The sequence below is a fragment of the Stenella coeruleoalba genome (genome assembly GCF_951394435.1).
Source record: "Stenella coeruleoalba genome assembly, chromosome: 10".
NCBI classification, from domain to species: Eukaryota; Metazoa; Chordata; class Mammalia; order Artiodactyla; family Delphinidae; genus Stenella; species Stenella coeruleoalba.
In genome coordinates, this window is record NC_137156.1 from 67730918 (window position 1) to 67751047 (window position 20130).

The 20130-nt window shown below is 38.7% G+C and overlaps 1 protein-coding gene across 7 annotated transcripts in view; it reads left to right on the forward strand.

Moving 5' to 3' along the window:
- DOCK3 (dedicator of cytokinesis 3) overlaps positions 1–20130 on the forward strand; it is a 408834-nt gene that overhangs the window by 109876 nt on the left and 278828 nt on the right. For all 7 annotated transcript variants that reach the window (XR_013830244.1, XM_079934759.1, XM_079934762.1 and 4 more), the window contains one exon: positions 19219–19315. Coding sequence is in view for 6 of the 7 variants with exons in the window: in XM_079934759.1 (XP_079790885.1) it covers positions 19219–19315 (97 nt within the window). In the remaining variant the exon portion in view is untranslated. The remainder of the gene's footprint in view (positions 1–19218; positions 19316–20130) is intronic.

Here is a 20130-nt window from a genome sequence, read left to right on the forward strand (position 1 = left end):
ACTTCTTGTTTTATTTGGTTGACACAGAGTGAAATTGCTTGAATAATCCATCTGTGGGAATGTTTTTACAGGAACTTTAAAATTTTTCATATTTTCAGTTATCTTTTAAAGTGTTTCTTGATATCTGGGTTTTCTCATTCTTAAAATGATTCAGGTATTGTTGCTACTTTTTTTTTTTTTTTTTTTTTTTTTTGCGGTACGTGGGCCTCTCACTGTTGTGGCCTCTCCCGTTGCAGAGCACAGGCTCCGGACGCGCAGGCTCAGTGGCCATGGCTCACGGGCCCAGCCGCTCCGCGGCGTGTGGGATCCTCCCGGACCGGGGCATGAACCCGTGTCCCCTGCATCGGCAGGCGAACTCTCAACCACTGCACCACCAGGGAAGCCCTGTTGCTACTTTTTATACAGTTTCACTGAAAAACTTATACATTTGTAGTAAACTAGAGGATTTTAGGGCTGATAAAAGACACGACCATGAGATAGTAGTAGCACATAATGAGCTTTATTTAGGCAGAGCTCTGACAAGTTGCAAAGGAAATATGTCACAGCAGGAGACCTTTCAGAGACAGCAGTGCAGGGCCACAACCAGAAGGGGAAAAGGGTACTTGAACTCTGGGGGGAGGGGTAGCAGAGAGGAGACTCATGTGTCCAGATCATGTCACTCAGTTACAAGATGGGAATTCTCTGTTCAGAGAGCACCGCAGGACAGCAGCAGCTTGGAATCTTTTATAGCCCCAAGGTTTGTCTTATCTATGGCTAGCAGACATTGAGAGCAGTTTCATTAAGTATGTAAAACAGATAGGCTCTAAATGAAAAGCTAAGGTACTAGTTTTCAGAAAGGATAGCAGCTAGAGTAGCTCTGTGAATCTGGATAGCAAGACTTAGAGGACAGTCTCTTCAGGATGCTACTCCTGAAGTTTTACACTGTTTTCCATGTTTATGTTGCTCCTCTTGAGATTCACATTATCAGGAGAGTGGCAGAATGTCAGAGGCTGTGTTGTGTGCACCCAGGAGATTTAGTACATTAAATAAATATAATAGATGCAAAAAAACCCCCCATTTAATTAAATCAGCACTCATTTAAAATATGTATTTTTAGCCATAAGGCTATCAGCGGTTTCACAGCAGAAGCCAGGAGAGAAGGGGTTCTATATTCATAGTGCTGAAGGAAAAAATACCAGGAATACTTTACCTGGCAAAGTTGTCTTTCAGATGTGAGGGAGAGATAAAGACTTTCCTAGAAAAACAAAAGTTGTGGGGGTTCATAATCATTAGATCTACTAGATCGGCCTTACAGACAATGCTAAAGGGTGTTCTTCAAGCTGAAATCAAAGGATGCTAGTTAATAACATGAAACCATATGAAAGTATAAAACACTGGTAAAGGTAGGTATATAGTCAAATTCAGAATACTCTGATACTGTAATGGGTGTGAAACACTTAACTCTAGTATAAATGTGAAACGACAGAGGTATTCAAAATAATGATAGCTACAATAATTTGTAATGGATGCACAGTATAAAATGTAAATTGTGATGTCAAAAACATAAAATGTAGTGGGGGGAGTGAAAGTGTAGAGTTTTTATATGCAATTGATGTTAAGTAGTTATCAGCCTAAAATAGACTGTTATAACTTTAAGGTGTTTCATGTAAGCCTCATTGTAACCACAAAGCAAACACCTATAGTAGAAACACAGGAGATAAAGAGAAAAGAATCAAAGCATACCACCAGAGAAATCCATCAAATCACAAAGGAAGTCAACAAGAGAGGAAGAAAGTAACAAAGGAACAACAGAAGAGCCAGAAGAAGATTAGTAAGATGGCTTTAGTAAGTCATTACCTGTCAATAATTACTTTAAATGTATATGGAATAAATTATCCATTCAAATGACATAGGGTGGCTGGTGGATAAAAAACAAGACCCCCTATATGCTGCCTATAAGGGACTCACTACACCTTTAAGGGTAAACATAGGCTCAAAGCGGAGGAATAGAAAAAGATATTCCATGCAAATGGAAGCCAAAAGATGTCAATGGCAGCTTTTCTTATATCAGACAAAATAGATTTTAAGTCCAAAACTATAAGGACAAACAAAGAAGGTGAATATGTAGTGATAAAGGGGTCAATTCATCAAGAGCAAAAAACAGTTGTAAATATATGTCACCCAACATCAGAGCACCTAAAGATAGCAAGTATTAACAGAACTGAAGGGAGAAATATACAGCAATTCAATAATATTGGATGTCTTCAGTACTCCACTTTCAACATCAAATTTTATTGTATTGCTGTCCGTTTGACATTTAAAGAAATAATACCAGTCCTTCTCAAACTCTTCCAAAAAGTTGAAGAGGAGGGAACACTCCCAGACTCATTTTATAAGGCCAGTATTACCCTGATATCAAAGCTAAACAAGAATACTACATGAAAAGAATTATAGGCCATTATCTCTGATGAACAAAGATGCAGAGTCCTCAACAAAATCCTGGCAAACCAAATTCAACAGCACATTAAAATCATTCACCATGATCAAGTGGGATCTATCCCTGGGATGCAAGGATGGTTTAACATATGCAAATCAATAAGTGTGATGTATCATAACAGAATGAATGATAGAATCCAATAACTCTCTCAATAGATGCAGAAAAGGCATTTGCAAAATACAACATGCCTTCATATTTAAAACTCTTAACAAATTAGGTATAAAAAGACTATGCTTCACCATAATAAAGGCCATATATAACAAGCCCATAGCTAACCCTCATACTCAATGGTTAGGAATAAGACAAGGGGATGCCACTCTCTCTAGTTCTATTTGACACAGTACTGGAATTCCTAGCTAGCGCCGTTGAGAAAGAAAAAATAAAAGACATCCAAATAGGAAAGGAAGAAGTAAAATAGTTTCTCTTTGCATATGGCATGATCTTATATATTGGAAACCTTAAAAACATCAGTTCTCTTATATTTTCCAGGAAATTTTTACATCCCCATTTTCATATTCATATATATATTTATAAATTCATTTATTTTTGGCTGCATTGGGTCTTTGTTGCTGCATGTGGGTATTCTCTAGTTGCAACGAGCAGGGGCTACTCTTCGTTGCAGTACGTGGGCTTCTCATTGTGGTGGCTTCTCTTATTGTGGAGCATGGGCTCTAGGCACATGGGCTTCAGTAGTTGTGGCATGCGGGCTCAGTAGTTGTGGCTTGCAGGCTCTAGAGCATAGGCTCAGTAGTTGTGGCACATGGGCTTAGTTGCTCCATGGCATGTGGGATCTTCCCGGACCAGGGCTCTAACCCATGTCCCCTGCATTGGCAGGCGGATTCTTAACTGCTGCACCACCAGGGAAGTCCCTCCATTTTCATATTTTTTGTCATAAAGTTTTTTTATTGTATTTCTTAGTATACTTTAAAATCTTGACTGCATTTATGGTTATGTCCCTCCTTTTATACTGATATTGTTTTTGTGCTTTTTAAAATTCATTTTCACATCATCAGTCTTTCTGAAGTTTATCTGTTATGATTTTGCAAAGAACCAGCCTTTTCACATGCTGATCCGGACTCTTGTCTCTCATTGTTTTCTGTTTTGTTAATGTATTTATCAATTTTCATAAATAACATTTTCTATTTTTTGTTGTTGATCTCTAGGTTTTTAAATTTTTTAAAAATTTAAAATTTTTGTCAGTTTTTAGGTTGGGCACTTAGTGAATTTATTTTTAGTCTTTTCTAATACAAGAATTGGAGATTATAGAATTGCGTCCATATAATGCTTTAGCTATATTACACAAGGTTTTATCCTTAGTATGTCTTTCCAGATTGATGATATCTAGAATATTTTCCCTTCTAGAGAAATGGAGAATAGTTTCATAATGTTTCTCTTTTGCTCTTCTATAATATGTGGATGGTAGTGTAAATGAAACCTCATCATTATACCCTTTAAAAGTAGGTGGTGATGCACATATGGTCACCTTATTTTTGATAAAGGAGGCAAGAATATACAATGGAGAAAAGACAGTGTCTTCAGTAAGTGGTGCTGGGAAAAGTGGACAGCTACATGTAAAAGAATGAAACTAGAGCACTCCCTAACACCATGCACAAAAATAAACTCAAAATGGATTAAAGACCTAAATGTGAGGCCAGACGCTATCAAACTCTTAGAGGAAAACATAGGCAGAACACTCTGACATAAATCACAGCAAGATCCTTTTTGACCCACCTCCTAGAGAAATGGAAATAAAAACAAAAGTAAACAAATGGGACGTGATGAAACTTGAAAGCTTCTGCACAGCGAAGGAAACCATAAACAAGACGAAAAGACAACCCTCAGAATTGGAGAAAATATTTGCAAATGAAGCAACTCACAAAGGATTAATCTCCAAAATTTACAAGCAGCTCATGCAGCTCAATATCAAAAAAACAAATAACCCAATCCAAAAATGGGCAGAAGACCTAAATAGACATTTCTCCAAAGAAGATATACAGATTTCCAACAAACACATGAAAGAATGCTCAACATCATTAATCATTAGAGAAATGCAAATCAAAACTACAATGAGATATCATCTCATACTGGTCAGAATGGCCATCATCAAAAAATCTACAAACAATAAATGCTGGAGAGGGTGTGGAGAAAAGGGAACACTCTTGCATTGTTGGTGGGAATGTAAATTGATACAGCCACTACGGAGAACAGTATGGAGTTTCCTTAAAAAAGTGAAAATAGAACTACCATACGACCCAGCAATCTCACTACTGGGCATATACCCTGAGAAAACCATAATTCAAAAAGAGTCATGTACCACAATGTTCATTGCAGCTCTTTTTACAATAGCCAGGACATGGAAGCAACCTAAGTGTTCATCAACAGATGAATGAATAAAGAAGATTTGGCACATATATACAATGGAATATTACTCAGCCATAAAAAGAAATGAAATTGAGTTATTTGTAGTGAGGTGGACAGACCTGGAGTCTATCATACAGAGTGAAGTAAGTCAGAAAGGGGAAAACAAATACTGTATGCTAACACATATATATGGATTCTAAAAAAAAAAAAATGGTTCTGAAGAACCTAGGGGCAGGACAGGAATAAAGACGCAGATGTAGAGAATGGACTTGAGGGCACGGGGAAGGGTAAGGGTAAGCTGGGACGAAGTGAGAGAGTGACATGGACATATATACACTACCAAATGTAAAATAGATAGCTAGTGGGAAGCAGCCACATAGCACAGGGAGATCAGCTCGGTGCTTTGTGACCACCTAGAGAGGAGGGATAGGGAGGGTGGGAGGGAGATGCAAGAGGGAGGAGATATGGGGATATATGTATAGCTGATACACTTTGTTATAAAGCAGAAAGTAACACACCATTGTAAAGCAATTATACTCCAATAAAGATGTTAAAAAAAAAGTAAGTGGGCAAAGGAGGAGGGAAGACATCAATGAAGTAAAATTTATAAGTATATATGATACAGCATGGAGTAATATATAGTAGATGTTATAGACATGTTTCTCTACTTGGTTGCAGGTTGCATCAATAACTTCCCATCTTTGCTACCCATTTCATGATCTCTTCTTTTTAGGTAGTACCTCAGCTAATGGTATTTGAGCCCTTGGTAGTTCTGTATGTTTCAGGATGCTATAGTCTTCCATTAACTTTTAGCACAGAGCATGGCAGTATTAGGATGTTCCTTGAGGATCCCTTTGGTTGCATCTATACTTTTCCCCACTTCTTTTGTATAGCAGCAAGCCTGTTTCTTCTTGAGGACTAGTACAAATTAATCATGCCAGCCAATACCAAAAGTGCCTTTTTTTTTGTTTGCCCAGTGGCAGGAAGAACCTAAACATGAAATGGCTTCATGGTAATCTCAGATTCATTGTAATTGAATAATGTTCTCATCTGGTATATTCATGCTTCATAATAATTCTGTATTAGCAGAGTCTGAGTCCTCAGAGATGGGAAGTTAAAATTTTACAAGTGAGTCATTATGTTTGAGAGTGAGAAGTGCCCCTTCCATCTCTATCTCTTCTTTTTCGAACCATGTATTCTGCCTGTGGGAGAAACATAACTCTATATTGGTTGCTGGTTCAGAGCAGTTATCACAATATGTGGATAGTACCTTTAAAAAGGTGGCATAACAAAGTCTCTTATAGTTCTCTCTGTTGCTTTATACAGTCCAGTGCTCTGGGTGATAAAGAAATTAGTAATATCAGTAAATCCTGTGAGTATCAATTCCTTATTCTACTTCTTTTACTTTAAAGTGAGTTCCTACCTCATATTGTAGTTTTAAACATATTAATGTGATGGCAAATCAGGTATTCAGTAGTCTATGGAAGGTCCATTGCCAGAAATAAAGCAGGCCTAGAAAGAAAATTCAAATCCCATCCCTTTCATGATCAGTGGAGTCCACTGTAATGAACTTGCCTATCGGTGTTGGCTAATTAATCCACTTGGTGTATGGTACCATATCAGAGACTCAATGCTACTCAGTTCTTTTTTTTAAAGTTTTATTTATTTATTTAGGCTGTGCTGGATCTTTTAATTGCAGCATGCAGGATCGTTAGTTGCAGCATGCAGAATCTTTAGTTGCACCATGCGAACTCTTAGTTGCAGCATGCCTGTGGGATCTAGTTCCCTGACCAGGGATCGAACCTAGGCCCCCTGCATTGGGAGCATGGAGTCTTATCCACTGGACCCCCAGGGAAGTCCCTACTGGCCAGTTCTGATTCAACAGTTATGGTACTGTTACTGAACCAAACTTTGGTCTCCTTGCCCACATGCAGTTAAGCCAGTCTGCTAACTCTGGGTTGTGATGAAGGAAAGTGCACCATTTATTGCAGGGCGCCAAGCAAGAAGTCCAGGTAGCAAGTGCTTAAAAGTCCTGAACTCCCTGAAGGCTTTCAGGGAAAGGTGTTTTTTTTTTTTTTTTTGCAGTACGCGGGCCTCTGACTGTTGTGGCCTCTCCCGTTGCGGAGCACAGGCTCTGGACGCGCAGGCTCAGCAGCCATGGCTCATGGGCCCAGCTGCTCTGCGGCATGTGGGATCTTCCTGGACCGGGGCACAAACCCATGTCCCCTGCATCGGCAGGCGGACTCTCAACCACTGCACCACCAGGGAAGCCCAATAACTTCTATCTTTTACACCACATTCATCTTGGGATGGCTAGGAAAGGAAACATTGATTTCATGGAACACTGGGGTTAGTTGGTATAGGGCATAACGAAAACTGGCTTGCTCTGCAAGACAGCTCATTTGGGTGAGCCAATCTAAAAGTCTTCAAGCAAGGCAAGAACACCGTCATCACAGTAGAGGAGGGTCTTTTTCTGCTGCAAAGGGAGGTTTAGTAGCAGCGAAACTTAGGGTCTTCTGTGTTATCCAGTGTCTCTATCTCTACCATTTTTTCCAAGTCAGTAGCCTGATTTTTATCTTAAAATATATAAAAGGCCATAAATTCAACTGACCTTGTAATTCAGCAATGATCAGGATCAAAAACTAGAGTATGGGTTTTGGCTATTTGAACACTAAAGATGAAAGAGAAGATTGCTCTGAACTCTTACACAGAGCATCAGTAAAGTGAGCATTCAGCTTTTTGCAGCCCTGGTTTCTTGACTAGAGATTATCCTTCCAATTAGATATTACAGAGTATCAAATTGTCTCATCTATCCATTCTATGTCTGCTAGATTTATTTAACTGTTAGTTTAGAATACAGGTAAAGGGAGAAACAGTAGCTCAGCAGTACCCAGAAGGTCTCTTGCTTTTTGATCATGTAGGCCAAGTTATCCTTTTATACTTGCCTTTTTTAAAAAAAATTGCCTTTGACATCATTGTTGGTCTGTTTTTCAAACTTCCCTTAAACTTAGCCTCAGACTTTCCCGCCAGGATGGAGCTGAGAAGATAGTGTTAGACTCTGCTTATAATTTTATGGATTTCTGTTGCATGTGTTCTGGGAACCTTGTTGTTACCTTTACAACATATGGTTGGGGATCTGTGGCCTTAAAGTGGATAGATGAGAGAGGGAATAAGAAGGGAATCTATAATGGCATCCACTAAAGAAATATTGGGAGAGTTATTGAGAGTCTGCTGTCAAAGAACAGTGCAAAGGACGTGATCATCTCAAGGACTATGGGATAGTCCTGTACAGATAGCTTTGTACAGTATTAGACAACTTAGAGAAAGACAAGCTTATGTCCTAAATTGTCACAGCTTGACATGGAATGAAAAGCAGGAACTTTCTATGATTACGCTTTCCTACCTGTGTTACTGCAATGCCTTCTAACTGCTCTCCCCACTTCTATCCATGCCCACCTACAGTTTATTCTCAGTATAGCTGCCAGAGTGGTTTTTTAAAAATACAAGATAGATCATGTTACATCTGTGCTTAAGACCTTCCAGTGGTTCGCATGTCACTCAGAGCAAAAACCTAAGCTCTTACAAAGGCTTACAAGGTTTTATGATGTGGCTTCTTGTCACCCCGGTGACCTCTTCTGCTGTCCCTTTTTCTTTGTCATCTTCAGTTACACTGGCTTCCTTGCTTTTATTCAAACATATCAGGTACGTTCCTGCCTTAAGGTTTTTGCTCAGGATGTTTCCTGTGCTTGAATACTGTGCCTGGTTAACTTTGTTACTTTCTTTAGGTCTTTTCTTAAATCTTCTCAGTGAGATACACCCTGACTTCTGTATTTAATTCTGCCTCTTCCCCTCCCCTCACCAACTCAAAACTGGATGCTCCCATAGGACATCTGCCTCTGGAAACTGAATGTACCTGCCAAGACATTGGTTTCTTTGTAATCTTTGCTGCTTTGGATAATTGGGTTTTTTTTTCTTTTTTGCTGCTTTGGGTCTTTGTTGCTCCACCCAGGCTTTCTCTAGTTGTGTCAAGCATGGGCTACTCTTCGTTGCAGTGTGCGGGCTTCTCATTGCGGTGGCTTCTCTTGTTGTGGAGCACAGGCTCTAGGCGCGTGGGTTTCGGTAGTTATGGCGTGCGGGCTTCAGTAGTTGTGGCTTGCAGGCTCTGGAGCGCAGGCTCAGTAGTTGTGGCATATGGGCTTAGTTGCTCTGTGGCATGTGAGATCTTCCCAGACCAGGGATTGAACCTGTGTCCCCTGCATTGGCAGGCAGATTCTTAACCACTGTACCACCAGGGAAGTCCCTGGTTTTCTTTTCTAAGTCTGGGGTGAATGGACCCCAGGTCATGAGCCTGTACTGTAGTCATAAGGAGGCTGAGAAGTCAAGTATCCATCATTTTCCACTTGTATAGTGGAAGGCAGCTCTGTCTCAATGTTAGGGTTTTTCTCAAACATAGAAGGGGAGCTACAATGCAGGACAGCTAAGGAAAAGAAAATCACAATTTTCTCTAACACTGCCGTTCTCTTCTTCTGGGATTTCTGTTAGGATTAGGTTGGAGTTCTTCCACCTCATCCCCATATCTCTTAAGTACTCTTTTATACATCTTGCTAGATTTTCTTTTGAGTTCTGTCTGGCCTGTGTCCTTTGTGTTGAGGTTTTTTTCCCCACTGCTAGTATTTTTTGTCATTTAAATGAGTAACATAAAATTTAGCATTTTAAACATTTTTAAGTGTACAGCTCAGTGGCATTAAGTACATTCACAGTGTTGTGCAACCTTCATCAATATTCAACTCCAGAACTTTTTCCTCGTCCCAAACAGAAACTCTGTACACCTTAAGCAGTAACTCTTCATTCCCCCTTTCTCCCAGTCCCTGGTAACCTCTGTTCTACTGTCTGTCTGTATATAAGTAGAATCATTCAATATTTGTCCTTTTGTGTCTATCTTATTTCACTTAGCATAGTGTTTTCAAAGCTCATTCATGTTGTAAAATGTATCGAATTTTCATTCATTTTAAAGATTGAATAATATTCCATTATATATTTTATATCTATCTATATATCACATTTCATTATTCCATTCAGCCATAGATGGACATTTTGACAATATTTTACATTTGCAAAATTCCTAGTTGGTTATTTTGCATATCCATTGGCTCTTGTTTTATTTATGTTTGCTTTTTTTAAAAATGGAAGTTACTCATTTCTCTAAGCATTGTAAATATTTTAAAATGTTTATCAGACTTATAAAATCCTGAGAAGCATTTTCATTTTATTTTTAAGACTTTGGACATCTTAGAATTTTGGTTTTCAGAAGTGGGAGATTTTGTTTTCCCCTTCCTTTTCTCCCCCTGAGCACATCTGTCTAGTACTTGTGTAGTTACCTCTACCTGCTTCCGAGGCCCCAGTGTAGAACCAAGTCCTACAATAGCATTTTAGATCTCCTTCCCCACAGTGACGTTGGACTTTTGGCAGATCCTGACCTTTGGCTGAGGGAAGGAGGGGACTGCTTCAGTCTCCAATCTATTTAGCCCTAGAGGTTTCTAAAAGCCGTGGTTTTAAGTGAGGTTCAGTAGCAGTTTTTGCTGTGCTTCATGTTGGTCTTCTTTCAGGGAGCTTCAAGTAGTGAATCAGGCCTTCATCCTCTTCTCACTTGGAGCACTTTTCATCCCTGTTCTCCCTCTACATCACTAGTAGCTTTTGACTCCAGAGCCTAGAAGTGCTATGATTTCACCCTAGTTCACTGCTCTGTTTTTTTCTGTTCTGTTGCTGCTCTATTGAGGTGTTAATTTTATTTTGGAGTTCAGAAATACATTTGGTTTTCTATTTCATATTTTCTCCGCTGGGTATTGGGAGGTTAGGAAATATGTCGAAGCATGAACTTATGGAGCTATTTGGACAAGAAGTCTTTGTGAAATATATTTTTAAAGTACAATATGAAACCTAACTCATTTTGACATTGTTTATTTTAGATATGCTTTGGCAATTTGTAAGTAATGAAAATTAAAAGATTAAGTAAGAGTGAACAATAGCTGCCATTTATTAAATATCCTGTATACTGGGCTTTGTAATTGACATTTTATACCCATTATATCACACTTGAGAATTCCAGATGAGAAAATGGGATTATTTGTTTACTTCACATGAGGTGGGCAAGGATTTGAGAGTTAAATACCTTTGCCAACACATGGCAAGGAAGTAGGGAGAGTAGGAATTGAGGCCAAGTTATCCTACCCTAATGATCATGCTCTCAGCTACATTTCTGTGCAATATACATTGAATTAAAGGATCGTCTCTTTTCACTACCAAATTTCATTTCTAACAAACACTTGTTTTTTTTCACGGTAACAGTAGTGTTTTATTTTTTATAAATTGCATGCACATCCATAAACCTAATAAATAGGTTTTGTCTATTTTTTTTTATACAGTAGGTTCTTATAGTCATCAGTTTTATACACATCAGTGTATACATGTCAATCCCAATCACCCAATTCATCACACCACCCCCCCACCCACCTGTGGCTTTCCCCCCTTGGTGTACATACGTTTGTTCTCTACATCTGTGTCTCAACTTCTGCCCTGCAAACCGGTTCATCTGTACCATTTTTCTAGGTTCCACATATATGCGTTAATATACGATATTTGTTTTTCTCTTTCTGACTTACTTCACTCTGTATGACAGTCTCTGGGTCCATCCACGTCTCTACAAATGACCCAATTTCGTTCCTTTTTATGGCTGAGTAATATCCCATTGTATATATGTACCAATCTTCTTTATCCATTCGTCTGTCGATGGGCATTTAGGTTGCTTCCATGACCTGGCTATTGTAAATAGTGCTGCAATGAACATTGGGGTGCATGTGTCTTTTTGAATTGTGGTTTTCTCAGGGTATATGCCCAGTAGTGGGATTGCTGGATCATATGGTAATTCTATTGTTAGTTTTTTAAGGAACCTCCATACTGTTCTCCATAGTAGCTGTATCAGTTTACATTCCCACCAACAGTGGAAGAGAGTTCCCTTTTCTCCACACCCTCTCCAGCATTTGTTGTTTGTAGATTTTCTGATGAAGCCCATTCTAACTGGTGTGAGGTGATACCTCATTGTAGTTTTGGTTTGCATTTCTCTAATAATTAGTGATGTTGAGCAGCTTTTCATGTGCTTCTTGACCATCTGTATGTCTTCTTTGGAGAAATGTCTATTTAGGTCTTCTGCCCATTTTTGGATTGGGTTGTTTGTTTTTTTAATATTGAGCTGCATGAGCTGTTTATATATTTTGGAGATTAATCCTTTGTCCATTGATTTGTTGGCAAATATTTTCTGCCATTCTGAGTGTTGTCTTTTCGTCTTGTTTATGGTTTCCTTTGCTGTGCAAAAGCTTTTAAGTTTCATTAGGTCCCATTTGTTTATTTTTGTTTTTATTTCCATTACTCTAGGAGGTGGATCAAAAAAGATCTTGCTGTGATTTATGTCAAAGAGTGTTCTGCCTATGTTTTTCTCTAAGAGTTTTATAGTGTCCGGTCTTACAGTTAGGTCTCTAATCCATTTTGAGTTTATTTTTGTGTATGGTGTTAGGGAGTGTTCTAATTTCATTCTTTTACATTTAGCTGTCCGGTTTTCCCAGCACCACTTATTGAAAAGACTGTCTTTTCTCCATTGTATATCCTTGCCTCCTTTGTCATAGATTAGTTGACCATAGGTGCGTGGGTTTACCTCTGGGCTTTCTGTCTTGTTCCATTGATCTCTGTTTCTGTTTTTGCACCAGTACCATCTTGTCTTGATTACTGTAGCTTTGTAGTATAGTCTGAAGTCAGGGAGTCTGATTCCTCTAGCTCCGTTTTTTTCCCTCAAGACTGCTTTGGCTATTTGGGGTCTTTTGTGTCTCCATACAAATTTTAAGATTTTTTGTTCTAGTTCCATAAAAAATGCCATTGGTAATTTGATAGGGATTGCATTGAATCTGTAGATTGCTTTGGGTAGTATAGTCGTTTTCACAATATTGATTCTTCCAATCCAAGAACATGGTGTATCTCTCCATCTGTTGGTATCACCTTTAATTTCTTTCATCAGTGTCTTATAGTTTTCTGCATACAGGTCTTTCGTCTCCCTAGGTAGGTTTATTCCTAAGTATTTTATTCTTTTTGTTGCAGTGGTAAATGGGAGTGTTTCCTTAATTTCTCTTTCAGATTTTTCATCATTAGTGTATAGGAATGCAAGAGATTTCTGTGCATTAATTTTGTATCCTGCAATTTTACCAGATTCATTGATTAGCTCTAGTAGTTTTCTGGTTGCATCTTTAGGATTCTCTATGTATAGTATCATGTCATCTGCAAACAGTGGCAGTTTTACTTCTTCTTTTCCAATTTGTATTCCTTTTATTTCTTTTTCTTTTCTGATTGCCGAGGCTAGGACTTCCAAAACTATGTTGAATAATAGCAGTGAGAGTGGGCATCCTTGTCTTGTTCCTGATCTTTGAGGAAATGCTTTCAGTTTTTCACCATTAAGAATGATGTTTGCTGTGGGTTTGTCGTATATGGCCTTTATTATGTTGAGGTTGTTTCCCTCTTTGCCCACTTTCTGGAGAGTTTTTATCATAACTGGGTGTTGGATTTTGTCAAAAGCTTTTTCCGCATCTATTGAGATGATCATATGGTTTTCATTCTTCAATTTGTTAATATGGTGTATCACATCGATTGATTTGCATATATTGAAGAATCCTTGCATCCCTGGGATAAATCCCACTTGATCATGGTGTATGATCCTTTTAATGTGTTGTTGGATTCTGTTTGCTAGTATTTTGTTGAGGAGTTTTGCATCTATATTCATCAGTGATATTGGTCTGTAATTTTCTTTCTTTGCAGTATCTGTGTCTGGTTTTGGTATCAGGGTGATGGTGGCCTCATAGAATGAGTTTGGGAGTGTTCCTTCTTCTGCAGTTTTTGGAAGAGTTTGAGAAGGATGGGTGTTAGCTCTTCTCTAAATGTCTGATAGAATTCACCTGTGAAGCCATCTGGTCCTGGACTTTTGTTTGTTGGAAGATTTTTAATCACAGTTTCAATTTCATTACTTGTGATTGGCCTGTTCATATTTTCTATTTCTTCCTGGTTCAGTCTTGGAAGGTTATACTATACCTTTCTAAGAATTTGTCCATTTCTTCCAGGTTGTCCATTTTATTGGCATAGAGTTGCTTGTAGTAGTCTCTTAGGATGCTTTGTATTTCTGCGGTGTCTGTTGTAACTTCTCCTTTTTCATTTCTAATTTTATTGATTTGAGTCCTCTCCCTCTTTTTCTTGATGAGTCTGCCTAACGGTTTATCAATGTTGTTTATCTTCTCAAAGAACCAGCTTTTAGTTTTATTGATATTTGCTATTGTTTTCTTTGTTGCTAGTTCATTTATTTCTGCTCTGATCTTTATGATTTCTTTCCTTCTGCTAAGTTTGGGTTTTGTTTGTTCTTCTTTCTCTAGTTCCTTTAGGTGTAAGGTTATATTATTTATTTGAGATTTTTCTTGTTCTTTTTTTAAAATTTATTAATTAATTTATTTTTATATTTGGCTGTGTTGGGTCTTCGTTTCTTTGCGAGGGCTTTCTCTAGTTGCGGCAAGTGGGGGCCACTCTTCATCGCGGTGCACGGGCCTCTCACTATCGCGGCCTCTTTTGTTGCAGAGCACAGGCTTCAGACGCGCAGGCTCAGTCGTTGTGGCTCACGGGCCTAGTTGCTCTGCGGCATGTGGGATCTTCCCAGACCAGGGCTCGAACCCGTGTCCCCTGCATTGGCAGGCAGATTCTCAACCACTGCGCCACCCGGGAAGCCCTTTTCTTGTTTCTTGAGGTAGGCTTGTATAGCTATAAACTTCCCTCTTAGAACTGCTTTTGCTGCACCCATAGGTTTTGGATTGTCGTGTTTTCATTGTCATCTGTCTCTAGGTATTTTTTGATTTCCTTTTTGATTTCTTCAGTGATCTCTTGGTTATTTAGTAACATAGTGTTTAGCCTCCATGTGTTTGTGTTTTTTACGTTTTTTCCCCTATAGTTCATTTCTAATCTCATAACGTTGTGGTCAGAAAAGATGCTTGATATGATATCAGTTTTGTTAAATTTACTGAGGCTTGATTTGTGACCCAAGATGTGATCTATCCTGGAGAATGTTCCGTGCGCACTTGAGAAGAAAGTGTAATGTGCTGTTTTTGGATGGAATGTCCTATAAATATCAATTAAATCTGTCTGATCTATTGTGTCATTTAAAGCTTCTGTTTCCTTATTTATTTTCATTTTGGATGATCTGTCCATTGGTGTAAGTGAGGTGTTAAAGTCCCCCACTATTATTGTGTTACTGTCCATTTCCTCTTTTATAGCTGTTAGCAGTTGCCTTATGTATTGAGGTGCTCCTATGTTGGGTGCATATATATTTATAATTGTTATATCTTCTTCTTGGATTGATCCGTTGATCATCATGTAGTGTCCTTCCTTGTCTCTTGCAACATTCTTTATTTTAAAGTCTATTTTATCTGTTATGAGTATTGCTACTCCAGCTTTCTTTTGATTTCCATTTGCATGGAATATCTTTTTCCATCCCCTCACTTTCAGTCTGTATGTGTCCCTAGGTCTTAAATGGGTCTCCGGTAGACAGCATTTATATAGGTCTTGTTTTTGTATCCATTCAGCCAACCCGTGTCTTTTGGTTGGAGCATTTAATCCATTCACGTTTAAGGTAATTATTGATATGTATGTTCCTATTACCATTTTCTTAATTGTTTTGGGTTTGTTTTTGTAGGTCCTTTTCTTCTCTTGTGTTTCCCACTTAGAGAAGTTCCTTTAGCATTTGTTGTAGAGCTGGTTTGGTGGTGCTGAATTCTCTTAGCTTTTGCTCTTCTATAAAGCTTTTGATTTCTGCATCGAATCTGAGTGAGATCCTTTCCAGGTTGGGTAATCTTGGTTGTAGGTTCTTCCCTTTCATCACTCTAAGTATATCATGTCACTTCCTTCTGGCTTATAGAGTTTCTGCTGAGAAATCAGCTGTTAACCTTATGGGAGTTCCGTTGTATGTTATTTGTCATTTTTCCCTTATTGCTTTTAATAATTTTTCTTTGTCTTTAATATTTGCCAATTTGATTAGTATGTGTCTTGGCGTGTTTCTCCTTGGGTTTATCCTGTATGGGACTCACTGCGCTTCCTGGACTTGGGTATATGTATATATTTTATATATATATATATTTTCGACTATAATCTTTTCAAATATTTTCTCGGGTCTTTCTCTCTCTCTTCCGCTTCTGGGACCTCTATAATGCGAATGTTGTTGTGATTAATGTTGTCCCAGAGGTCTCTTAGGCTGTCTTCATTTCCTTTCATTCTGTTTTCTTTATTCTGTTCTGCAGCAGTGAATTCCACCATTCTGTCTTCCAGGTCACTTATCTGTTCCTCTCCCTCAGTTATTCTGCTACTGATTCCTTCTAGTGTAGTTTTCATTTCAGTTATTGTATTGTTCATCTCTGTTTGTTTGTTCTTTAATTCTTCTAGGTCTTTGTTAAACATTTCTTGCATCTTCTCGATCTTTGCCTCCATCGTTTTTCCGAGGTCCTGGATCATCTTCACTATCATTATTCTGAATTCTTTTTCTGGAAGGTTGCCTATCTCCACTTCATTTTGTTGTGTTCTGGGGTTTTATCTTGTTCCTTCATCTGGTACATAGCCCTCTGCCTTTTCATGTTGTCTATGTTTCTGTTTATGTGGTTTTCGTTCCACAGGCTGCCGGATTGTAATTCTTCTTGCTTATGCTGTCTGCCCTCTGGTGGATGAGGCTATCTAAGAGGCTTGTGCAGGTTTCCTGATGGGAGGGACTGGTGGTGGGTAGAGCTGGGTGTTGCTCTGGTGGGCAGAGCCCAGTAAAACTTTAATCCTCTTGACTGCTGATGGGTAGGGCTGGGTTCCTTCCCTGTTGGTTGTTTGGCCTGAGACAACCCAGCACTGGAGTGTACCTGGGCTCTTTGGAGGGGCTAATGGCAGACTCTGGGAGGGCTCACACCAAGGAGTACTTCCCAGAACTTCTGCTGCCAGTTATCTTGTCCCCACGGTGAGCCACAGACACCCCCCACCTCTGCAGGAGACCCTCCAACACTAGCAGGTAGGTGTGGTTCAGTCTCCCTGGATTCAGTGCTCCTTCCCCTGGGTCTCGATGCGCACACTACTTTGTGTGTGCCCTCCAAGAGTGGAGTCTCTGTTTCCCCCAGTCCTGTCGAAGTCCTGCAATCAAATCCCACTAGCCTTCAAAGTCTGATTCTCTAGGAATTCCTCCTCCCGTTGCTGGATCCCCAGGTTGGGAAGCCTGACGTGGGGCTCAGAACCTTCACTCCAGTGGGTGGACTTCTGTGGTATAAGTGTTCTCCAGTCTGTGAGTCACCCACCCAGCAGTTATGGGATTTGATTTTGCTGTGATTGCGCTCCTCCTACCATCTCACTGTGTCTTCTCCTTTGTCTTTGGATGTGGGGTATCTTTTTTGTTGAGTTCCAGTGTCTTCCTGTTGATGATTGTCCAGCAGCTAATTGTGATTCTGGTGTTCTCACAAGAGGGAGTGAGAGCACATCCTTCTACTCCGCCATCTTGGTTCAGGCCTCTAACAAACTCTTTACTCTGCATGAATCCAGAATTTCTTTGGAAATTTGCTTATTAATTCACTTTATTTGGTTATTTTTCTTAGTGTTCTGACTACATTCTACTTGGTCTGTGGAACCGTGTGTTTATAAATAACACTGTATCTGAATTTTAAGAATTTTCAGGATACTGATTATATATTATAGACTAAGAAAAATACGTCAGTATTAGTATATACTTGGGTTAGTATAAATTGAGGTAAGTCCAAAGTTTTAGAACTTTAAAATAGGAACAATGTAATTTTTCCATAGATCTCAGTGATTAAAGTAGCTGGAGACCCAGTAGGTGAAACTTTCAAGAAATTTTATTCCAGTTTATCCTATACAGCATTTCTGCTTTAATGTTACTAAAACACAACACTCTTACAGCATCTCCCATGTCTCTCTATTTCCATAGTGTCAAGTTTAAATCTCAGCCTTGCACTGAAAATTCACCTTATAAATTTGATGAATATGGATAGTGCTCTGGCATCATTCCAAGATGATTTTTTTTATCTGCTGGAATAAATCACAGAAAATAAAAAAGAAAGCCGTATAGCATAATCAAGTAACATATATTCATTGATGCTCCATATTAATACACGGTCACCTTTGAACACAGTGGTGGTTTGTCAGCTGTGTAGAGAAATGATACTTAATGCTAATTTGTGAAATGAATTTTCCTTTGTTGCTTGCAAGTGGATGATGTTCTCTTTGGCTAACAAATTGGAGTATAGGTTCCATCCACCTCAGCATATCAGTATATAAAATCTTTGGTCCCAGAAAATATTTCATTAACTCTCAAAAGTGGCATAGACATTATAAAAATATTATCAAGTCATGCCCTTACTTTGAACAACCTTTCAGTATCGTCTCATTCATTCTCAATGCCCTGTGGTGACCTAAATGGGAAGGAAACCCAAAAAAGAGGGGATATATGTATATGTGTAGGTGATTCACTTTGCTGTACAGTGGAAACTAACACGACTTTGTAAAGCAACTATGCTCCAATAAAAATTAATTAAAAAAAAGGTCTGGTATCTTTAGTATCATTTGGAAAGGCCCTGTGAGAGCTGGCCTCAGTCATACCAGTCTTCTTTAAATTCTTAGATATGTGAAATTCTTTACCATCTCAGTGACTTCTTGTATATTGTTTCCTCTGCAGGTGACACCACACCTGTCCCTCCCAACAAACTTTTCTGTCGTGACCTTTTTGCATCTTTTGGGCATTGCCATTTCTTCAGAGAAGACTTCACTTATCTTCTCTTCTTTAATTGTGTCCCCCAGCTAAAATCTCTGTTAGTACAATTTGGTTTCTTTCTTAGATTCATTGCTATCCATATCTGTTGTGATTATTTGTCTAATTCCCTATCCACAATAAGAGCTCTATGAAGATAGGGACCCTGTCCATTTTTGTTCACTGATAAATCCTTGGCAGTTAGCACAGGGACTGGCACCATAATGGATGTTGCTTACAAGGTAGTTGGAGAGAAACCTAGTACCTTTCTGTTTCCAGGATCACAGTTCCTCTACCAGACCCAGAACTCCTCAATGGACAAGTTGAGGAAACTTGTTTACATTAATTCAGTTCACTTATATTATTGCAGTATATTACTGCTAAACAATATGTATTCAATTAGATATACCTCTCTTTATATTTGCATGAATTTAAATTTGATTTACATGTGTTGAAAAGGTCAGTAGACAGTATTCTGGTATTTTATCAAAGATAATGGGACTGTTTGTTGTGGCTCTGGTTCTAGGCAGTATGAAACTGTGGTTCCACTTGAAGATTCTATTGTGACTGAAGTTACAGCAACTCTGCAAGAATGGGCCAGTCTGTGGAAACAACTCTATGTGGTAAGTAGTTTATAACTAGTTTACTAGATCATTAAAGTTAATTGTACCAAGTGAAAACATTATTGTACTTGTGCCAATTGCAAATTTATAGATTTCTGAATATTGAGTTTTTCAAATGTATGTTCCTAATATTAACTGAAACACAGTAGACTTGAGTTTTGTCCAGCCTGAAGAGAACACATTACTCATATACCTGCAGTTCTCTCCATCCTATTCCAGTCAATAGAATGTAAGTTCCATAACACCAAGGATTTTAGCTGTCTTACTCGTTGCTGTATCCCCAGAAGCTTTCACAAAACAGGTCTTTATTAAATGAATGAACAAACTTCAGAGTTACATTGTGAACCTAATGGTGGGTAAAGGCCAAGAAGCTGTATCAACACTTTCTTACAGCTAATAAGCTTAAAGGATATGTCATATATGATACTTTTTGCCAAGCCAACAATTACTAGGTTAATAAAACCTCAGTTCATATCCTCTGGAAACTTAGAGAGTAGAGGGTGATAGGACACAAAAAATATAGACTGAAAATAAGTGGCAGGGTTTGGGTTCTGAACAAGATGGAGTAAACACATTCTGTTTTTCTCCTACTAATCACAAAAATCCTGGACAAAACTCATGAAATACCCTACCAGAAAACTCTGAAAGTTAGGGAAAAGAAGGTGGACTATCTAAGGACCTTGAGACTCAGGGATTGAGTGAGTTCCCTGATTGTCTATTTTTCTTGCCTCCCATATATCTTGGCCTGGGTTGTAGAGAAGTCTACAACCTGGAAATGCTAATGAGTGCAGACAAAAAAATAGTGCCAAGGAAAG